The following is a 22,882-nucleotide window of genomic DNA, read 5'->3' on the forward strand; positions in this document are numbered from 1 at the left end:
GAAGTGGATGAAAATGTGCTGGAGGGCATTGTCAACCACGTGGGAAGGGAAGTTGTGATCATGGAAGAAGGCAGCCACCTGGGACTTTGAGGTGGAATTGGTCATCCAGGGGCAGAGGAATTTGGAATAAGGGATGGCATTTTTACAGAAGGTAGGTGGGACGAGTGTAGACTTGGAAACTGTTGGTGTCGATGGGCTTGGAGTAGATGTGATGGAGAGGTCCAGAAAAAGGAGGGAGGAGTTTTGAGATAATCCAGTTGAATTTGAGGTTGGGGTGGAAGGTGTTACTACAGTTGATGAACTGTTCACCTCCTCATACGGACATCGATGTAGTGGAGGAAGGGGGAAGGGTGCTGGTGTAACTGCAGACAATGAACTGTTCAATGTAACGACAAACAGGCAGGTATAGCTGGGTCCCATGTGGGTGCCCACGGCTACCCCTTTGGTTTGGAGAAAGTGGGAAGATTGTAAGGAGAACTTGTTGAGGGTGAGGACCAGTTCAGCCATGCAGGTGAGGGTGTCTGTGGAAGGGTACTGGTTGGGACAGCACAACAGGAAGAAACGGAGGGCTTGGAGACCTTTATTGTGGCGGATTGATGCGCACAGGAACTGGGCGTCCATGGTGAAGAAGAGGTGTTAGGGGCTGGGGAAACAAAATTTTGGAGGTGGTGAAGGATGTAGGTAGTGTCATGAATGGAGGTGGAGAGTTCCTGGACTAAGGAGGACAGGATAGTGTCAAGGTTGGAAGGGATGAGTTCAGTAGGACAGATGCAGGTTGAGACTGTGGGTCAACCGGGGCAGTTAGGTTTGTGAATCATTTGCAACAATAATCTATTAGTTTGCTTTGAGTACTGCCATAAACCATGAACATTAACCTGAGGACTAATGCTAAATGGTGAAAATTAAAACATGCACACTGATGATTGCCTTTATTTTCTTAAGATGCTACATGAACTTTTAATTAAAAAGTTTACTACAAAATACAAAATCAAAAGCTGTAATACATTAAAGTTAAAAAATAAACCTTAGAACAAAATTTGCTCACCAAATGAACAGAATTTATACTGCAACAATATAATGTACTTCATATCACAAAAAGCTTGCTCAACTATTAGATAATCACTCTCAGCTGGTTTCTTTTAATAATTATTTTAATCTACTCATCTTAAGTAGTGTCAAAGATCAAGACTTCTATTGTTGGCAAGATAAAACTCAATCTAGAGGAGGAAAACTCTAAAATGATAAATTTCTAATTTAAAATCACACACTGTGACAGGTGCTTAAGTGTACTTGGATCACAAGAAGCCATGATGTAGGTTTGTAAAATAAACATGTGGCAGGGGAATGGGGCTGCAACACAGCTGCAGGAGATTCATAAGTAAACTGATGTACCCAGCTGCCCTCATCTTAAATTGAGAATAGAGAAAGAATAAGAGTTCTGTGGTTTATTTTACAGATTTGCACTGCACTCATCTCCCACTTGACATTCTTCCACCTACAGAGATAAATGAAAAGGTGCTAAATAAGCAACCTCAAAACAGTGAAACCTTTTGCAGAATTACCAAAATAAAAAAGGGATTAATGAGAGCCAAGAACCATCATCTTCCCATTGCATAATACTAGAGTAAACGCTCAAATGGCATTTCAATGATTCAACATATATGGCAACATTGAACAAATTAACACTTCAGAGTGTGGTCTTTTAGGAAATTTAATTTAAAACAAGATTCATGAATCCTTAATGTTGGTGTTTTGCTGAGAATGTAATTGAGAAAGACTGTTTACTATTGAAGTACTTAGATGGTCTGATTTGCATAAACTCACCTTCCTAATTCAATCAAGATACCTTAAAACACAGGACATGCAGCTGCTTACTAAGCAATGAACTTGTAATTTTTTTTTCCCCATTCATTTGTGGGGTGATAGTGTCACTGGCTTGGCTGGCATTTATTGCCCATCCCAGAAGGCAGTCAAGAATCTACCACATTGTGACTCCAGGTCCATAGCATAGTCCAGACCAGGTAAGTAGAACAATATTATAGCTTGAAAAAGGAGGGTGTGTTTTGTCTCTTGGTCTTTAAATGAAAAAAGGTTAAAACAGAGGTGACAAACAAACAAACAAACAAAGTCTGCTCCAAAGCCAATAAAGTAAATAGCTTGAGGGGCCATGGGTTTTGTTTTAAACAGTTAGAACAACAGAAAGCAGCCTGAATGGGTGGGGTCTTTCTCCCACAGAGCCGGGATTTTTAGCTTAAGCCTTCAGTGGCAGTTTCTGAAGTCTTGAATTTGGACGTGGAAGCCCTTACTCCACTCTTTGCTGCAGCTTAGAGCTGGGGTTGCATGACTGACAGACAGACAGAGTCTCTTTCACCGAGTTTGCCTTTGTCAAGGGTGTGTTTATGGGATTTTACTACATTAGACTAGTTAATTAGTACTAATTAACATACTATTTCATTAATCATTTCAACAGTTACAGTTAAGCCAATTTTTCTTATTTTGTCTGTATTTCAATTATGGTGTACGAATAAAGTGTATTTTGTTTCAAGCCTGGTAGTTTGACCAAATTGCATCCAGAACACCAACTACCTTTAAAACTAAGGAAAAACGTTAGAGTCTAGACTACCCTAACATATTTTTGAGGGATTTTGCTCTGGTCCATAACCGAAAGATGACAGCTTCCTTCCCCAAAATAAAGGCAATAGTGAACCAGATTTTGTTATACTTATAATCGATTCTTGATGATATAGTTAGACTCTTAATTTCAGATTTTAATACTTCAAATTTCACCATCTGCTGTGGCTGGATTTGAACACCAGTCCCCAAAACATTGCCTTGATTTCTGGATTAACAGTCCAATGATAATACCACTAGGCCATCACCTCCATCAAAAAAAAAATAACCCACATTAACACACCATCCCATCAACACTTGTTAGCATAAACATTAACTTAAAAGACTCTAGACTCTTCATAAATGCATGCACAAATGTTAAACAGCACATTTCTCCCCAAATTCAAAAGGCATAAAGCACCTCCATTTGTTTTCTTGCATCACAAAATCAACACAACTAGGTTCCTACAAGTAGGACTTTACAGTGACAACTCATTCAACAAATATGTTGAGCTGGCATCTAAGTGAACTGAACATATTCTTGCCGAAAGTGAGGACTGCAGATGCTGGAGATCAGAGTCAAGATTAGAGTGGTTCTGGAAAAGCACAACAAATCAAGCAGCATCGGAGGAGCAGGGAAAAAAAAACACGACATTTCGGGGTTAAAAAACCCTTCATCAGGAATGAATAATTCTTGACAATTATTGATTTAAACTTCAAATAAAGACTGACTTAACATAAATAGTCACAGCAATTCTACTTCCACAACAATGAAAGAAAACTCTGAATATCACAACACCAAGTGACAACAGGAACACTAAAGCTTCTACAGAATATTTCCCAATCTTAAATACCACTGTCTATCAAAATAGAATGTGACAAATACTGAGTATTCATTTCAGAAAATTAAAACTATTTCAGATATTTTGGTAGTGCACTATAAATTGGATTTGTGGGAGCTCTTATGGTACAGAGGTAACGTATGTAGCTCTGAGCCAAGAAGCTCAGGTTCAAGACTCACCTGGTCCAGGGTTATGTAGACAGATGTAACTACATTTGTAACCTAGTCCCGAAGACTGGGCCATGAGCCAGAGCTAATAGATCACATGACTTACTGAGGTGTAACACTACCTGCACAATAAACCTTAACCCTTAACTCACAAAGTATGATTTGAAAATTTCATGGGTCTTCTCTCAATGAACACATGTATCACAATGCTGCTTCTAGAACCTTAACAGCACATGTACTCAGAATGACAGTGTATAATGAATGGATTGGGTCTCAAATGTAAACTCTTATCATAGACAGATCATTGAAAATAGAAACTCACCGCAATTCCCAGCAGAATAAATAACATAACACCATCTTGAAAGGATCTCAAAACAGGAGCCAGTATGTGGTTCTCAGTTAGAGTGTTTTAATCTCTGATAATGCAATAGCGGTTGGCCAATCTGTAAGGATTTATTGACTTGTTCAGCAGCATCAGCAAGACAAACTTGTATACTGCAGATGCAGTAAACAGAAAAATAAAAGCAAAAAAAATGCAGGAAATACTCAGTACATCAGGCAGCATCAATGGGAGGAGAAGACAAGTTAGCCTTTGAGTCAATAAAATCAAGCTTAAACATTATTCAAGTGCTTCCAGTACTTTTGTTTTCAGATTATTTATGCAGCCACGATATCAATAGTTTACATTTAGTGATTTAGTCTTATTGGCTCAGATAGGCTGTGTGGAAGTCTCTGTATTTTGCTCACCAGCCATACAGTAACATTGCAGGTCTCCACAGAAGAATAAAGGTAAGAGCTTTTACTTGTCCATTCATCCAAAAGTTCAGATGAAAATCAACAAGGGCTTAGACACTAGATGAAGGGCTAGAATGAAATTAACTATTATTTGAATACTCAAGCTACTGGTAGGCCAGAAAAGGTAGAAAAAAGGCACCTGTATTTATATCATACGTTGGTTTCAGGATAGATGTTTAATAAACAATTACTTTTTGGATGCATTGACTGCAGCTATTTAGGCAACAGCATCTGCCAACTTATACACAATACGTTCAAAAGCCACAACGTGCATGATCATAGAACCCTACAGTGTAGAAACAGGCCCTTCAGGCCCAGCAAGTCCACATCGACCTCCCAAGAGTATCGCATTCGGGCCCATTCCCGTTAATCTACATTTACAACTGATTAATGCACAAACTACACATCCCTGAACACTATGGACAATTTATCATGACCAGTTCACCTAACCTGCACATCTTTGGATTGTGGGAGGAAACCTGAAGACCCGGAAGAAACCCACGCAGACACAGGAGAATGTGCAAACTCCACATCGACAGTTGCCTGAGGCTGGAATCAAACCCAGATTCCTGGCGCCGTGAGGCAACTGAGCCAGTTAATAGCCTCACTATGCAAATCTACAAAGAACCCCGAGTTCTCCAGAATGAGTCAACTACGATCTTACAAATAGATTGCATGTATTGTGGATATACTTTCATGGGAATTCGTTCAGTGAACATTAACCCCTTCATCCCAGGAATAAACCTAGTTATCTATTGAGGAAAGGATGCACAGCTTGGGTCTATATTTAGATCTTAGAAGATGACTGGGCGAATTTTGACAGTATTAGGCAAGAACTTTCAAAAGCTGATTGGGCGTAGATGTTCACAGGTAAAAAAGGAAGGCTGGAAAATGGGAAGCCTTCAGAAATGAGATAACGAGAGCCGAGACAGTATATTCCTGTTAGGGTGAAAGGAAAAGCTGGTAGTTATGGGGAATGCTGGCCAACTAAAGAAATGGAGGATTTGGTTAAGAAAAAGAAGGAAGCCTTTGTCAGGTATAGTCAGGAGAGATCGAGTGAATCCTTAGAAGAATATAAAGACAGAAGGAGTATCCTTAAGAGGGAAATCAGGAGGGGAAAAAAAGGAGACAGGAGATAACTTTGGCAAATATAGAGTTAAGGAGAATCCAAAAGGGTTTTTACAGATATATTGAAGGACAAAAGGGTAACTAGGGAGAGAATGGGGCCCCTCAAAGATCAGCAAGGCGACCTTTTTTGTGGAGCTGCAGGAGATGGGGAAGGTACTAAACGAGTATTTTGCATCAGTATTTAATGTGGAAAAGGACACAGAAGATATAGAATGTAGGGAAATAGATAGTGACACCTTGAAAAATGTCCATATTACAGAGGAGGAAATGCTGGATGCCTTGAAACATAAAAAGGTGGATAAATCACCAAGACCTGATCAGGTGTACCTTAGAACTTTGTCGGAAGCTAGGAAAGTGATCGATGGGCCTCTTACAGAGATATCTGTATCATTGATAGTCACAGGTAAGGTGCCAGAAGACTGGAGGTTGGCTAACATGTTGCCACGGTTTTAAAAAAAAAGGTGGTAAGACAAGCCAAGGAACTATGCAGAGGTGAGCCTGACATCAGTGGTGAGCAAATTGTTGGAGGGAATCTGGAGGGACACAATGTACATGTATTTGGAAAGGCAAGGACTGATTAGGGATAGTCATAATGGCTTTGTGCTTGGGAAATTATGTCTCACAAACTTGATTGAGTCTTTTGAAGAAGGGGCAGATGGAGTTTAGTTCAGATAAACGCGAGGTGCTGCATTTTAGGAAAGCAAATCTTAGCAGGACTTAGACACTTAATGGTAAGATCCTAGGGAATGTTGCTGAACAAAGAGACCTTGGACCGCAGGTTCATAGCTCCTTGAAAGTGGAGTCGTAGGTAGATAGGATAGTGAAGGTGGTGTTTGGTATGCTCTCCTTTATTGGTCAGAGTATTGAGTACAGGAGTTGGGAGGTCATGTTGTGGCTGTACAGGACATTGGTTAGGCCAATGTTGGAATACTGCAAGCAAATCTGGTCTCCTTCCTATTGGAAACATGTTGTGAAACTTGAAAGGGTTCAGAAAAGATTTACAAGGATGTTGCCAGGGTTGGAGGATTTGAGCTACAGGGAGAGGCTGAACAAGCTGGGACTGTTTTACCTGGAGTGTCAGAGGCTGAGGGGTGACCTTATAGAGGTTTCCAAACTTATGAGGGGCATGTACAGGATAAATAAACAAAGTCTTTTCCCTGGGGTCAGGGAGTCCAGAACTAGAGGGCATAGGTTTAGGGGTGAGAGGGGAAAGATCTAAAAGAGACCCGAGGGGCAACCTTTTCACGCATAGGGTAGTACGTGTATGGAATGAGCTGCCAGAGGAAGGTGGTGGAGGCTAGTACAATTGCAACATTTAAAAGGCATCTGGATGGGTATATGAATAGGAAACGTTTGGAGAGATTTGGGCTGGCAGGTGGGACTAGGTTGAGTTGGGATATCTGGTCAACATGAAACGAGTTGGACCAAAGGGTCTGTTTCCATACTGTACATCTCGAGGAGAAGCAACTTTATTGAAACAAGATTCCAGGGGCCTGAATTTCAAAGTAAGGACTAACCCATTATTTGGAAGTTTTGACCCCAGACAGCACTGGAGACTAGGTCACCGAATATATTCAAGGCAGACTTAAGACAGATTTTGATCAACAAAAGGAATAAAAGCAGGAGTTAAAAATTCCTGAAGAAGGGTTTATGCCCAAAACGTCGAATCACCTGTTCCTTGGATGCTGCCTGACCTGCTGCGCTTTTCCAGCAACACATTTTCAGCTCAGCTACGATAATACCAAGTAATTAAGTAGGTTGGGGGCCAAATGGACTAACTTTGTTCCCATTTATGTTGGATCATCAACGATACACTGAAGCATAGATTGTCGCTGTCCACTATGATGGCTAATACTTATTAGGGACTTCTCTATTAAGGTGTACAAATAACATTTCATAAGCAGAATGAGTGTTACACATAACATATTTGCAAGCTTGCATAAAATGGACTGTCACCACCTTAATGCTGACATGACCACATACCATATCCAACTCAACCAAATGAGAGTATACAACATGCCATGCATTACACAATAACCTAATCACAAACCCTCTTAGCACCTAATTCAAAAGGATAGCTCTCAAGCAAGAGAACTAACAAGTCATTTATCTAATTATTTTTATGGGCTGGCCATTAGGGTGCGTAAATGGATTGAGGTTTGGCTATCAACCTGAACAATTCATCATTGTTATTCCTACATTCCACCTAAAAAACTAAAAATTAATTCCAGTTTCTAGACCAGAAACTACTGAGAGCACTTTTCATGTGGTCGGGATAAGTTAGTGTTTTTTTTCCAAAGTAACACCTCAGAAATGGCAGCTCCTTAAATGGAGTAATTTCTATGTATCACCTAAAAATTCATAGTAGTACCAGATCACAAACACTAATGCATAATCTGCATGTTATGGATAGACAGAAGGAAGAGTTTTCACTTCACAAAAGAAAATGCTAACTTTGAAAAGTGCAAACTTTTTGACTCAAATATTAGCTGAATATAAAACCTCTCAGAAACAGGCAGCCTTTTAATAACTTGATACTTCTATGGTTTTAGCAATTGGAACTTTGATTAGTATAATTAAAATGGGTTTCAGAAGAAACAAGTAACTTTTAGATCCATTAACTAAAGTAATTCATTTTGATTTAAAATCTGTTAAGAGCAATTTTCTAATTACATTACAGTACAATGAACACCTTCTATTTTTAGCTCAATACATTATGAACTAGCAAAAAGATCACAGGAACTTTGTGTTTAAGATTTTTCACTTTTTAAACAGATTACACCCAAGTAATATTGAAAGAAACTGTACTCCATATTCTGTAAACAGTTCAAATATAATGACAACAAGCTTACTTGCTGCAATTTCAGTCAGTATCTCTCACCTATGTTAAACTACAGAGCATTTTATGCATTTGCTGTCAAAGAACTTCCAGGAGGTGCACTCTCACCACTTATGCCTCATATCATTTGCAAGCAGTAAAGTTTAAAACTGTAAATTTGTGCAAATACAGTAATACCCATTTTTGCAATGCCAATTAGCAAAGCAGAGTATAAGTTTGTAAATATAGTCGCACGGTGTTCTGCTATCCTTCCTCCACAACAGCACAGATAGCAGTAGTACTCACTCCTAGATCATGCTGCTTTGAAGCTAGAGAATGTGTCAAATTAGTCCCTGCAAGAGAAAGGCACAGGGTACCACACTGGGAAAACTGGAGTGCAAATGGACTGTCTGATATAGCCAATACATATTTGTCGTTAAAAATATCCCAAGGTCCTGACTTCACCGGAAATTTAAGAAATTCAACTAACTACGTAAAGAGATATCAAGTCAGATAATTAAAAGCTTGATCACATACCTTTTTAAAGATTGCCTTAAAAAGGAGGAAAGTGAGGACATGACCCAGAGGGATTCAGGTTGAAACAAGCAAAAACATGGCCACTATGCTGTGGACATCAGAATAGAGATGTGGAAATATCTCAGAAGGTTTAAAAAAAAGAGGCAAGTAAATTAATGATGCAGCTCTGATTTTTTTTAAAAAAAAGGATTGATGTATTTTAATAATAGCCGATTTTTCTAAAATTACATCCCTCTAGCCAGTATGGTTTACTTTAAAAATTCCCAAGTAATCTAAACATTTTTGTAGGTCTCTTGCTTTCTATTGCAATGAATATTTTTGCTATTTGTGGGCAGCACAGTGGCAAAGTGGTTAGAACTGCTGCCTCACAGCGCCAGAGACCTGGGTTCAATTCCCGCCTCAGGCGACTGTGTGGAATTTGCACATTCTCTCAGTGTCTGCGTGGGTTTCTTCTGGGTGCTCCGGTTCCCCCCCCACAGTCCAAAAGCGTGCAGGTTAGGTGAATTGGCCACGCTAAATTGCCCATAGTATTAGGTGATGGGGTAAATGTAGGGGAATGGGTCTGGGTGGGTTGCGCTTCGGTGGGTCGGTGTGGACTTGTTGGGCCGAAGGCACCGTTTCCACACTAAGTAATCTAATCTAACGTTATCGCAACCCCCATTCTGAAAAATAGATACTAGATTGATTTTTTAGTATCTCAAAATGCATAATAGACTTTCAGAGGATGTATTCTATACCAAATCGTAAAATATCAAACAAGATGAAATACTGCAATGTTTTAACAAATGAATAGGTATAGAAATATGATTGAGAAAAAAACTGCAGAGAAAATAAAATAACTTAAAACAAGATGACACAAAGACCAGATGTTCCTATTATGTATATCTACTCAAGTAGGATTAAAATATCAAATCTCAATTATTTGGAGCTCATGTTTCAAAAAAAAAATGGAGAACAGAATGCCAAAAGGCTTCAATCTGCCAGATGAGGCATTTGTCTCAATCCTTTAGTCCAAGACCAACATAGCTTTGTAAAAAGCTTTTGAAGCTGTAATGAAAACTCAGCGCCAAACCCATTAAGCAGCATTTCCCCAAGGCAAAGATTAGATTCCATGGTCTCAAGAGAAACACTGAAGATTCTCAAAGTAGTGTCAGCTATTTCCAGCATGTTACAATTATTCAAAAATAAAGAACATAATTACCAATTCTATCATCTTTACCTCGTTTTTTTTCCAATGTAATATCAAGCATTGGAACTTACAAATAATTTGACTTTTGAAAATAAAAACAAAAAAAAAGGACAATGAATGAATTTACTATGCAAGTTATTAAAGACTTAACATGACTGCCAAGAGACTAATGACAAAAAGCATTGCTCTGAACAATTCAAAAAGGAAGCAGACTATGAAAACTATATAGTTTGCAGTTCCATTTTTAATTGTCAAAGAACACAAAGCACATCTTCTCCAACACAGCTCATTCCCCTTCAATTGGAAAATAAACACTACCAGAATGCCAAATAAACTTGTTTGACAGTATTTCTTAAATATGGACAGCTACGCAGGAAGTGTGTTTAGGAGTCACACAAAGCCTATTATGCCATTTGGAAGTGCCTCAGTGAGAAGCTATTGTAATACATGACAAAGACTGTATACAGTGCTGGCACATATATCTGAACCATAATCCTGTGCTGCTTTTTCAGTTGGGGATAATTTATCCAATGGGCAGAAGTCCACAGCATGTATAAAATCACTAATATGAACACAGGGAACAAAATTGAGACCAGGAGTCATGTAATTAAAGGTTGACAAACCTCTCAGTTCACTACAAAAGGCACCTCAACTGTTTACTGAACTGATCTGTGCAGGCTCTCAAATCATACTACTACTCCAAACACAGCAGGATTCTAAATGTGTCTTACTGAAATTTCCCTGACTTGGAAGGATGATTTATTGAGTCATTGCACATCAGTATATGCACCAGTAATGAAAATGAATACTGAATGACAACATCTAATGGCTTAATATAAACATTTCATTTTGATAACAGCTTGAATAAAAGCTTGGCTATTTGCAAATGTCTATTTTTGCATTAAGTTGTCAAACTACCAAACAGAAATTGCACAAGATTTATGATCAGTAGATGAGGGAAAAAAAGCAAGAATCCAGGATTTTCTTCTGTTTCTACTGCTAAAATATTTAGATGTTTATAGTGTCTGGCTGTTTTTGAAATTGGGGCTGTCCCTATCATTAGTAAATGAGGAGTTATGCAAAGTTACAGTGTGAATATGACAATAGTATAAATTAGTGCACTTTATCCATTTACTTTGTATTTAGCAAAACAATTAGATTACTAACCTCTGGCCCACAGCTTGTTCCACAAAATTTCATCCAAAATTTCCACAGATTTAATGCTATTGAACAATTACCTTGTTTTAATCAGATCAAGCTTTGACTACAGGCAAACACATTTCCTCCTAGAGTGCCACATGTATAACTGTGTAGTTAAAAAAAAAAGGGGAAAATATTTAAAATACTACCCATTAAATCTACTGCCGGTTACTTCAGGTTTAATTATGCCAGTGAATGTACTTTGGAAAATGGAAGAGAAAATGTGCAGCATGAGACAAGATTAGTTGGAACAGATAATGCTACAAAAAAATATTTTGTGGTATTTGATGATAATCATGAATAAGTTAGTTCAAATATTTAACGCTTTTTGTTACTACAATGGTCATTGTGTCTAGGAAGCACTGCACCATGCAATTATTCACACCATGAAACTAAATGAAAAAAAGGAATAATAAACGCAGAAAATGCTGGAAGCAGACTTGGATACACTTGGATCCAGTGTAAGTACAGATTAGAATTTCTAGGCAAAATCCAAAGTCCAGATAAAAAGGGTCCCTGAACTGTAATACTGGCCAAGTTAGTTTATGCCTTCAAAACCAAAAAGGCTATTCTCACTTGCTATTATTTCAGATGCCAGGATTTAGTTCTTTCATATAAGTGAAGAAGTGATGGAGATGCCTTTGTTACATTGGGATGTACAAAGTTTAAAAAAAACACCAACAAATAATTACGCAACACCAGGTTATAGTCCAAACAGGTTTAATTTAAGGCACTAGCTTTTGGAGCGCTGCTCCTTCATCAGGTGGTTGTGGAGTTTAAGATTGTAAGACACAGAATATTCCACCACCACCACCTGATGAAGGAGCAGCGCTCTGAAAGCTAGTGCCTTAAATTAAACCTGTTTGGACTATAACCTGGTGTTGCGTAATTATTTGCACATGAAGAAAGGACAATTAAGAAATGGAAAGGGTCTAACTGAGAACTGATACACTCTCCTAATTTTGTTCTATCATAACAGTGTATAAAAACACACAATGTTTGTATTCAAAATGCTTTGGTAAATATTGAACACAATTAATTAAAACAAAAGAACTGTGGGCACTAGAGATATGAAACAAAAACAAATTGCTGGAGAAACTCAGCAGGTCTGGCAGCATCTGATGAAGAGGCACCAGACTCTAAACTTTAACTCTTTCTTCGCTTAGATGCTGCCAGACCTGTGGCGTTTCTTCAGCAATTGCGGTCTTTGTTTCAGAGCTCTATTTTATTTTAAAATAGAGTAGTTTAAAAAAGGGACTACTTCAATCTGAAATAAATAGATGCTAAGAAATCCGAAATAAAATACAGATTTGTCAACAGCACATTTTAGGGAGGATGCATTCAGTTCAAGGAGCACATCTGAAATGTCAACTCGTTTTGGCCTTTATAATTTTTGCATTTTTTTATTTTACAATAATTTGATTAGCTACAGCTTCATCCATGGTATAGAGAGTGCTAACATCCAGAATATTTTACAAATCAAGCAAGATCATGAAAGGAATAGCAAGTAAGAGACAGGTAGGGCAGATAGAAGTGAGCAAGATAGGAATAGAAGCACAGAAGGGAAACAGACTGAGGAGATATAGCAGGATGCAAAAGGTAGGGAATCTTAAGATTGAATTTGCAACGGTTTTTTTGATTACCCTGAGTATTTCGTTTTCATTGAGTTTACTGTTTTGAGTCAATTTGCTTATTGTTTGATAACCCAGTTCTGACCTTGCTTTTAGTTTTCAAAGTTAATAGTGATTGGGTGATGTGGGGCAAGTAGGGAAAGGAGATAGGAGAACATAGGCAATAGGCCACTTCATCTTACAATTCTAGAATCTGACGTCAATGCTGTGACGGCAATATGAACACCAACTGCCATGCATGGAATATTAGAGTGGCTGAGTACACTTGCAGCTTACAGGAACATTACTCATAACATTTCAGTACTATCTTAATCTGCCTTTGTGATACAAGGCATATGAGGCTATGGGCCAAGCGCTGAAAAATGGGGTTAGAATTCTTGAGTGCTTGTTTTTGTCCAGTGCACTTGATGGGCCAAAGGATCTTTTTCTATGCCATAGACTTAAATGACTATTGATGTTCACACACTTATTATCACAGACGTGTACAGCACAGAAACAGACGCTTTGGTCTAACTCCTCCATGCTGACCAGATATCCTAAATTAATCTAGTCCCATTTGCCAGCACTTGGCCCATAACCCTTTAAACCCTTCCTATTCAGCTATCTATCCAGATGCCTTTTAAATACTGCAATTGTATTAGACTCCATCATTTCCTCTGGAAGCTCATCTGATCAACACACCGTCCTCTGCATGAAAAAGTTGCCCCTTAAGTCCTTTTTAAAAACCTTTCCCCTCTCACCCGAAACATATGCGCTCCAGCTCTGGACTCCCCACCCCAGGGAAAACATCTTGTCCATTTACCTATTCATGCCCCCTCATGACTTTACAAACTTCTAGGAAGTTCACCCTTCAGCCTCTGACACTGAGTCAAACACCCGCAGCCTATTCAGCCTCTCCCTATAGCCAGCAGCAAGAGAATTTGGATTGCTTTCTATTGCAGAAAAAAAAAATAGCATCAAGAGAGAAAAGTGATCTTGTAGAAAAGGCATATAGAGAAACACAGCTGCAAATGTGTTGCTGGTCAAAGCACAGCAGGCCTTCATTCCTGATGAAGGGCTTATGCTCGAAACGTCGAATTCTCTATTCCTGAGATGCTGCCTGGCCTGCTGTGCTTTGACCAGCAACACATTTGCAGCTGTGATCTCCAGCATCTGCAGATCTCATTTTTTACTATATAGAGAAACACTCCAACAGGACAGGGAGACTAGGGATAGATGTTCAGGACAAGAGCAATGGGAAGCTTGGGGGACACATGGATTACTTGGAATGGGAGAGAGGAAAAAGCAACTTTGCTTGAAAAGATAGTCTCAAATCCTATTTATGGAGAAATCTGTTACCTTTTCAGACCTCAAGGGGGATACTTAAATGGTGAAATGCATCCAAGGGAGCTGTCCTTCCTCCACAGTATGAACTCCAACAAGCAAAGTATAAAATATAGAAGCAGACCATTGGCCCATCGAACCTATTCCCTCCATTCAATACCTTCAACCACAACTTCACCATATCTCACTATATCCAGATGGATAGAGTAATTGGATATTACTGAGCATAGTCATATTAGACAGGGTGATTGATAAATTATCTGCTGTGTGTCAGAAATAATTAAGCTCTTGGAGTTAAGGGTATGAAGATAGGAGACCATATTGGGGGGCAAGGATTATTATAGCCATTTCCTGATGAAGAGCTTTTGCCCAAAATGTCAATTCTCCTGCTCCTCGGATGTTGTCTGACCTTCTGTGCTTTTCCAGCATCACACTCTAGACTCTGAGCTCCAGCATCTGCAGTCCTCACTTTCGCCTGACTATAGCCAACATCTAGCTGCCGACAATATCTGACTAACTTACTGTCACCTCTCCTGGCTGAATTGTTGCTTCAGCATGTCGCCTTTGAGGAACGAAATTCCCTCTGAATACTGAAAAGAGACAGAAACCACTGCTTTCAGTCTCTACCACAAATCTCTTGCCTAACCACCAACACCTTAATGTACAGAAGACAGCCAATTTGTGTGTGGCAACATCCCACAAATGGCAACTTAATGAAATAGGCCAATGGATAAATAGCCAGGGAGAACATCTCCACTTTTCATTAAATAATACAATGGGATTGTTTCTAGAGGCCTTTGTTTAACATCTCATCTAAATGCAATTGCTAGTGCAACACTCAGTACTTGGCTGAAATGTCAATTTAGGTTATCAACTCAAATCTCGAGTTAAATGCGAATTCACAACCTAATTCAGGAATAAGGGAGTGTTAAGACCACACCACTACTAAAACATGCAGCACACACCCAGCCAAGTTCTTGGCTTTTGAAAATAAAAAGTTTAGTATCACGTTTTAAAACAAAAATAAACCTGGAAAACAGTGAAACTGAAGTCAAGGCACAAAGAATTTTATTAAACAAAATCAGAAATTGTTGGAGAAACTCAGCAAATCTGGCAGCAGTTATGTTCTGTCTTTGGAAGAAAGCAGAGTTTAATGTTGAGTCCAGTGACCCTTCTTTAGAACGTTAAACACAGCTTTCTCTCCACAAATGGGTTTCTCCAGCAATGTCTGTTTTTGTTTCAGATTTTCAGTATCTGCTGTTCTTTGTTTTAAGTTTTTTTAATTAAGTTACTGTTGATTATAAATATCCCTTTACAATGTCACAAACTGATATTGATAAAATTTTATCAATATGCCCATTTAAAAATGGAATTTCAAAAAAGGCTACTAAAAACAAAAGGTTTTCCCCATCCCATGAACAAAAAAAAGAAACTTGAGACTGCAGCAACTCAGCAAAAGTTAGAGCTAAGGAGATTAGTGAATTTAAAATGCAAGTTTTAACATAGCAAACATCTCATTACTTGACAATCATATAGAATTACCAAGGAACCGAAGAGCTAGACAAATGAAGGTTACAAAAATAATGAATGCATAGCACAGCTAATATATTGGTCAAACCCATTATAACTTGCCACCTGAGACCACACATTATGTTAAACTCTTTCAAAATCCAATCCCACATGACAAAATCCAATTTTTTTTTTAAGGCAACTAGACAATGGCAAAAATAAAAGATGGAATGATAAAGCTCAGGACAGAAATAGAAGTGATAAAGGAAAGTAGCATCTGAGCGCTTGCCCCTATACTAGGGTGCCCACTGTATACTGTACTCCATTCCCATTTATTTTTCACCATTAAAATTCCTCAAGTCATGCTCATTACAGTAGTCAGTTCAAAAATACTCAAACTCTCAAGTGTCTCCAATTTTATTATGGGATGAATGTTCAACATACACAGTTATACACAGTAAGAAATATTGCAAACATCTTAAATTACAAAACACGCCAGTATTAATGAAACTACACCCTAACTTGCAACCAAAGATCGGCAATTATCACAACTTTACATGAAAATCAATAATTTCACAGGAAGTCTTAAAGGATAATTCAAAACCAAAACAACAATACACAACCAAAACAAAAGCAGCTACTCATGAGGCAACCCAATTAGGGATTCCAAGGTCACAAGTTCTACAGCTTGAACTGGTGTCTCAATTCGTGACTTGTACTTTACAACTTGGTCAGACAAAATGTCATACAAAAGCAAATAAGCTCCGACCAGTGCACTACTGCTATTCAGAATAGGCACTAACATTTGTGGGTCTAAATCACCTTGCCCTCCCAGCAAGGAGATACAGAACAATGTGCAGTTTATATTTGAAAAATGCATACTACAATTGATTTTTCACAAAAATATTAAATATTAACTGCAGGTGCTGAAATAAATTAACCAAAAATGGTCAGAAATACTCAGGACAAGCAGCATCAACCTGAAATGTTAGATAGTACTGTACAAATTACAATGATATTTGCATTAAATCTTTAAGATATTCAAACATGCACTTGTCCACAATAACCAAAATAGTCTCAATTGTTTTTAGCTGATTCGTACAATCTTCTTGTACATCTTAGTGCAAGAAAATATTCAAATGTCAAAACAGTTTGTTGTGAAACAACGTTATGCAAGACAAATCAAATATGTTTAGTAAAAAAAATTATTGAATTTGAGAGTCTATTTATATAACAGATTAACCAAATATGCAGTTGACTTGGCAACTTGACATCATGTACGCATACTGAAGTTTGTACCATTAGCAGCCAGCATTCAGTCCTTTATGACAGCTTGGACACTGCCTCTTTCAAGCAAACTAAAATTAAGTAAAGGTTCTTTGAAGCCATTAACATAACTATGATACACAATGAAGTTTATGCCAGAAATATTTCTGCTATTCCTCAGCCATAAAAAAGAAACCAGCAGCCACACTAAACAGCATGACAGAATACACTAAGTTTGATTCCAAACATTCAACTTATTTCAACAGCTTTCACTTTGTCAAGCTGCTAACTAATTTCAAAACAAAAAAAAATGTTAAGGCTACAATGTGGCCCAACGTGTTAACCTTTTTAACATCAAATCCATGACCCCTATAAAAGAATTTGGTATCATCTGTACTTCCGCAGACTGGGTCAGGCTTTTAGTGCTATTCCACAATGAAAGACATTTGATACTAAATCTTTACAAATCTGTTCTAAGATTCTATGAAGAGCTTAAATCGGGATTGCGATCTGAGAGACTTGCAAACTGACATAAAAAGAGCACGCTGGATACAAATCCGGAAACACACACAGCTCCAAATAAAGACGCTGACAGGGGGCCTGGGGAGGGGGAAGATCTTGTGAGTGTGAGTGTGAGAGAGTGAAAGAGAGGAAGAAAGTGGAACGTGTCTGCAGGACATTGATGTTTACACTCTAGTACGAAGTTTCCAAAATAAAAGAAGAAAAAGCGTTAAGAGGAATGAAAGTGTATTGCGATGTTCCAAACGAAAAAGCGTTCGGAATGAACCGCGTTGTGATTTAACAAAAAAAAACACAAAAGCATTAAGGATCAACCGCGTCTCATTTTGACCCAGATCACATCGTGGACGTTTCTCCTTGGCCACATCCAGGATGGACGTGCAGGAGACACCTGATCTTATACTGCAAGTGAAGCGTTTTAAATTCCCGGACTGGGGGAATTGCCAGCGCTGAAAAGGCTGCGCACGTAGCTGTCAGCTCTTACCGTTGCTGTAGGCGTAGGGGGACTCGCTGGCCCCGTCCTGCAAACTCTCCAGGATCTCTCCCTTGCCCACGTCGCTGTCGCCTACCAGCAGGAACTTGAGCAGGTAATCGTAGGTCTTCACCGGGCTTCCCTGGCTCGTCGTCGCCGCCGCCGCCGTCGTCATCATCGTCCCCAGTGAGCGGCCCGGTTTTGTGATTCATCTCACGGTCACCGGGCCGCCTGAGTTGCCGGGGACTGAAGGGTTAGGGAGGGATCTGGGCGCCCGGTAATCACTCACTCCTTCCCTCGGACGGCGGCGCGCATGCGCACAAACCCCCACCGCCTCCAACAACAACTGCTGGCGCTCGCGCTCCCGCGCATGCGTTTGGTAGACCCCGCCACCTCCGAGGAGCGGGCGCCGTGAGGAAGCGAAAAAAAATCTAGCGGTAACTCCCGACTTGGCGCAAAGCCTTTTCTATCGAAGCTGAAATGGGGTGGAAATAACGTCTGAAATCCCTTTTGCCCTGTCTTTTGAAGAGACAACCTCCCCCCGCCCGCTCCTGAGAGAAACTGGCGCTCGAGCGCTGACGCTCGTTCTTGCACCTCCTTCCAAGCTGCGCTGCTATTGGCTGCGGCTCAGACTGTGTGACGCGTCGGCGATCTCTGATTGGTCGGTGCTAGTGGATGGTGCTCTGCGGAGGAAGTCTGCGTGTAATCCAATTGAAATAGTGTTTTTTGTTGTCCAGGCAAAATTAATTAGGATTAAATTCCTAATTTCGTTTATCATTAATTCGTGGAATAAGCGTTTTGTGGTTGCTATTCAGATGGTGGTGGTGAACTGCCTTCTTGAATCGTTACAGTCCATAGGGTTCAGGTAGACATCCCTGACTGACAGGGAGGGAATTCCAGGATTTTGACCCATCGCTGTTGATAGATCAGTAATATATTTCCAAGACTGGATGGTGAGCGTTTTGGAGGGGAACTTGCAGACGTTGGTGCCCTCGTTCTTCTTGATGTCAGTTGTCATGGGTTGACCATGTGAAGAAGGCTACTATCCATGATTTCTGAGGAAGAGTCTTATTGGACTCGAAATGTTAATTCTGTGTATCGCCCCCAGCAGATGCTCTGAGGCCTGCTGAGTATTTCTCAGCATTTCTCTCTATATCACTTGTTATCTCCAGTCCCCTCCTCCAGTTGGTGTTTACTTGTTCACCCCTCACTTGTTTCCCCTTTTAGTGTACTGGAAATGACGGAGACCATCCCCATTCAGGTGTATCAGCCTTGATAACATCCGAAGGAAGGAAAAATAGTGCTCTCTGAAAAGATTTTGCAAGCTTCTTGTAACTAAAATTGATCTCAAAGGGAAACAAGGAAAGGCATATGTTTGTATTAGAGACAAAAAATCCTGGAATTACTCAGCAGTTTGGGGGGGAAGGAGGGGGATTGGAGTTATGGCTTCAGTTCAAAGGCTTTCATCAACATTCATATTTCCAGCATTATCCTCATTTTGTTTGTGATTTATATTGCACAGTACCTGTCTTGGCCTCTTACTATTCCAAAATCCAATCATAATGAATGAGGTTTTTGAACCATAGTCACCATTGGTACTGTCGGAACCATCATGTCATCAATTCCTCTAATGCCTATTTACGAGGTTTTTTTTGCTAGTTTACTGGCTCATCTTCCATTCTTATCTCTTCTTCTGGCCAGAGCATCACCTGCAAAGGCTTCTCTTCCTGCTCCTGTACCATTATCACTGTAAAGAATGGCATTCATCAACCTCACCAAAGTCTCACTCAGTATCAAGAGAACTCATATGGGATGTCCTGTCCACCGTTGGATGCCCTGAAAACTACATTTGAATCCTGAGACTCCTCCACAATTGCATGCTTGCCATATTTATGGTCAGCAACAGTAACTGTGAGCCTTTTCAAGTCAGATCAGGAGTAAAATAGGGACCCATGATTGCTCAACTTTGTTCACCAGCTTTACTGCGACAATCATCCACATCATCAAGGACTACCTTCCCCCAGGAATTGAAATTGTCTACAGAACAGATGGCAGACTTTTCAATCTTGCCTGTCTTAAGTCCAAAAACAAGACATCTATGAGTTCTCTCATTGAGTTCCAATACACAGATAACAACAGTGTTGCAGTTCTCTCAGAAAATCACCTATAACAGATTCTGAATGCCTTAAATCGTCTGAACATGAAACTTGGACTTAACATCAATTCCGAGAATACTCAGATCATCTATCAACCATCACCTACAGACAAATTGGATAGAACCATCAATACAACTTGGTGAAACAACCCGAGGAAATATGGACCACTTTCCATATCTTGGAAATCACCTCTCCTGCAATGTTGACCTTAATGATGTGATCCAATATTGTCTTAAATGTGCTGGAACAGCTTTTGGATGTCTCCAAACAAGAGTCTTGCATGATTGTGACATCTGGACAGATATAAAAATATTAGTGTACAAAGCAGTGGTGATCCCTGTATGCATCAGAAACTTGGACAACATTCCAACGACATCTGAAGGCACTTGAATAGTTCCATCAACGATGCGTTCGAAACATCTTGAATATCAGCTGGAAAGATAGAAGAACCAGTGTCAGCATGCTGAATGAAGCAAAAACAGCAAGCATTGAAGGCTACGTCATCAAGAACCAACTAAGATGGACCAGTCATGTTGTTCAGATGAAAGACTACCAAAACAAATCTTCTACTCCCAGCTTAAAGAAGGCAAACATAAAAGAGCCAGACAACAAAAGAGATTCAAAGATGTTTTAAAAGCCAACATTAAAAAATGTAACATCAACATTAACAGTTGATGGAAACCAATGCCAAGGACAGGAAACTCTGGTAAACCATCATGCGAGAAGGAACAGCAACGTTTGAAGCCAATAGATGTGCAGAACTAGAAGAGAAGAAAACAGAAAACAAGGCAACAACAACCAAAGCCCGATCTGCCATTTGGGACTACTTGGCCTGAATGCAGAAGAACTTTCAAAGCCGATATTGGACTCATAAGCCACCTAAGAGCCCATAAATACGTCAACAGAATGAAGACCATCATCTTCGATGGGACATCTAAAAGCCATTAATTCTTATCCCAATCAAAAGTCTGTTCCTGAGCAGCTGACTCCATTTCTGTCCCTCACAATAGTCTGAGACTAAACTGAATTGTTTGGAAGCAAAGTGACATATTTGAAGCTGAAATGAGCAATGATTACATAATCATCCCATCACTAAGACCATATTTTCACCTCTGTAATATTGACAGACTTCACTTCTGTCCTAGACACCACTGCTATTTCAGCTATCTGCTGCCAAAACCCACATTATTGACATTGTCAGCTCCAGCCTGTACTGTTCCTACAGCCTACTGGATTATCATATTTGTACATATTGATATACTTGGGTTCCCAATCACACAATATCTTGTTTTGTAATTTTTTTCAAATCCTACCATGGACTTTCTCCTCTCCGTCATATTCACAACCCTCCAGACATCTGTACACATCTAATTCTGATCTTTTGAGCATCACCAATTTTAATTGCCTAACTTCCAACTACCTCAGCCCTAAACTCTCCCTCAGGGCCTATTTTTTTTCCTTTAAAGATACAAATTCAAACTTACTCCTTTAACCACTTTTTTGGCTGTCTGCCCTAGTGTCATCTTATATGATTCAGAATTTTCTTTTTCCTCTTTAATGCTACTATGAAATACCTTGGAGCCGATGTTCCCTCTAATTTCTCTTCTTCCTGAATTTGGCATGTAGTACATTTAAATCAGAATGAATTGTTGTCCGGCAAAAGATGCTGGAATATTTTTTGGGGTTCCTCAGCTTGTGATGCATTATTATGGTATAGAAATTGTTGTTCCTGACATGCAACAGCCAATTTGTATTCAGTAAATTCGCTTAAATAAGAATGAGAAAAATGACCAGATTGTCTAATTAAGTCATCAACCTAAAACGTTAACTATGTTTCTACCACCAAAGATGCTAGAGCTGCTGAGTATTTCCAGCATTTTCTGTTTTAATTTCACTTATATTTTAAAACTCACCCTCGTAAAGGTACATGTACATCAGATAAGAGTACTTGGGATAGAATTGGCATAATTAATGTCCTATGGACTGTTCACACTCCAAAGGATCTGAATCTAAAGCAATCTAGGAATTAGCTAGCCTTGCTCAAAAGCCTGCTACCCGTTGGGTAGCACAACAACGTTTGGACAATGGCTAAAGGAACTCCTGCCAGTGCTGTGTTGAACATTCAGGTTAATTAAACCTCAGTGTATGACCAGTTTCAGTAACTTGGAAATATGGTGTCCCAGTTTATAATCAGTTATAGAGTCACAGAGTTATACATAATGGAAACAGACCCTTCAGTCCTATCATCCATGCCAACCAGGTATCTTAACCTAATCTAGTCCCATTTGCCACTTCTTAGCCCATATCCCTTTAAACCCTTCCTATTCATATACTGATCCAGATGCCTTTTAAATGCTACAATTGTCTCAGTCTCCATCACTTCCTCTGGCAGCTCATTCCATACACGCACGACCCTCTGCATGAAAAGAATTGCCCCTTAAGTCTCTTTTATATCTTTCTCCTCTAACCCTAAATCTATGCCCTCTAGTTCTGGACTTCCACCCCAGGGAAAAGACTCTGTCTATTTATCCTATCCATTCCCCTCATGATGTTATAAACCTCTATACGATCACCCCTCAGCCTCTGATGCTTCAGGGAAAACAGCTCCACCCTATTCATCCTATAGCTCAAATACTCCAACCTTGACAACATCCTTTTGAATCTTTTCTGAACTCTTTCAAGTTTCACAACATCCTTCTGATAGGAAGGAGACCAGAATT

At 39.4% G+C, this 22,882-nt stretch overlaps 1 protein-coding gene across 1 annotated transcript in view; it reads right to left on the reverse strand.

Moving 5' to 3' along the window:
• rab40c (RAB40c, member RAS oncogene family) overlaps positions 1-18,601 on the reverse strand; it is an 86,999-nt gene extending 68,398 nt beyond the window's left edge. The window contains exon 1 of the mRNA XM_060840908.1: positions 18,019-18,601. Within this exon, the coding sequence (XP_060696891.1) occupies positions 18,019-18,184 (166 nt within the window). The 5' untranslated portion in view covers positions 18,185-18,601. The remainder of the gene's footprint in view (positions 1-18,018) is intronic.
• Positions 18,602-22,882: the final 4,281 nt, after the last annotated feature.

The sequence above is a fragment of the Hemiscyllium ocellatum genome, chromosome 20, assembly GCF_020745735.1.
Source record: "Hemiscyllium ocellatum isolate sHemOce1 chromosome 20, sHemOce1.pat.X.cur, whole genome shotgun sequence".
NCBI classification, from domain to species: domain Eukaryota; kingdom Metazoa; phylum Chordata; class Chondrichthyes; order Orectolobiformes; family Hemiscylliidae; genus Hemiscyllium; species Hemiscyllium ocellatum.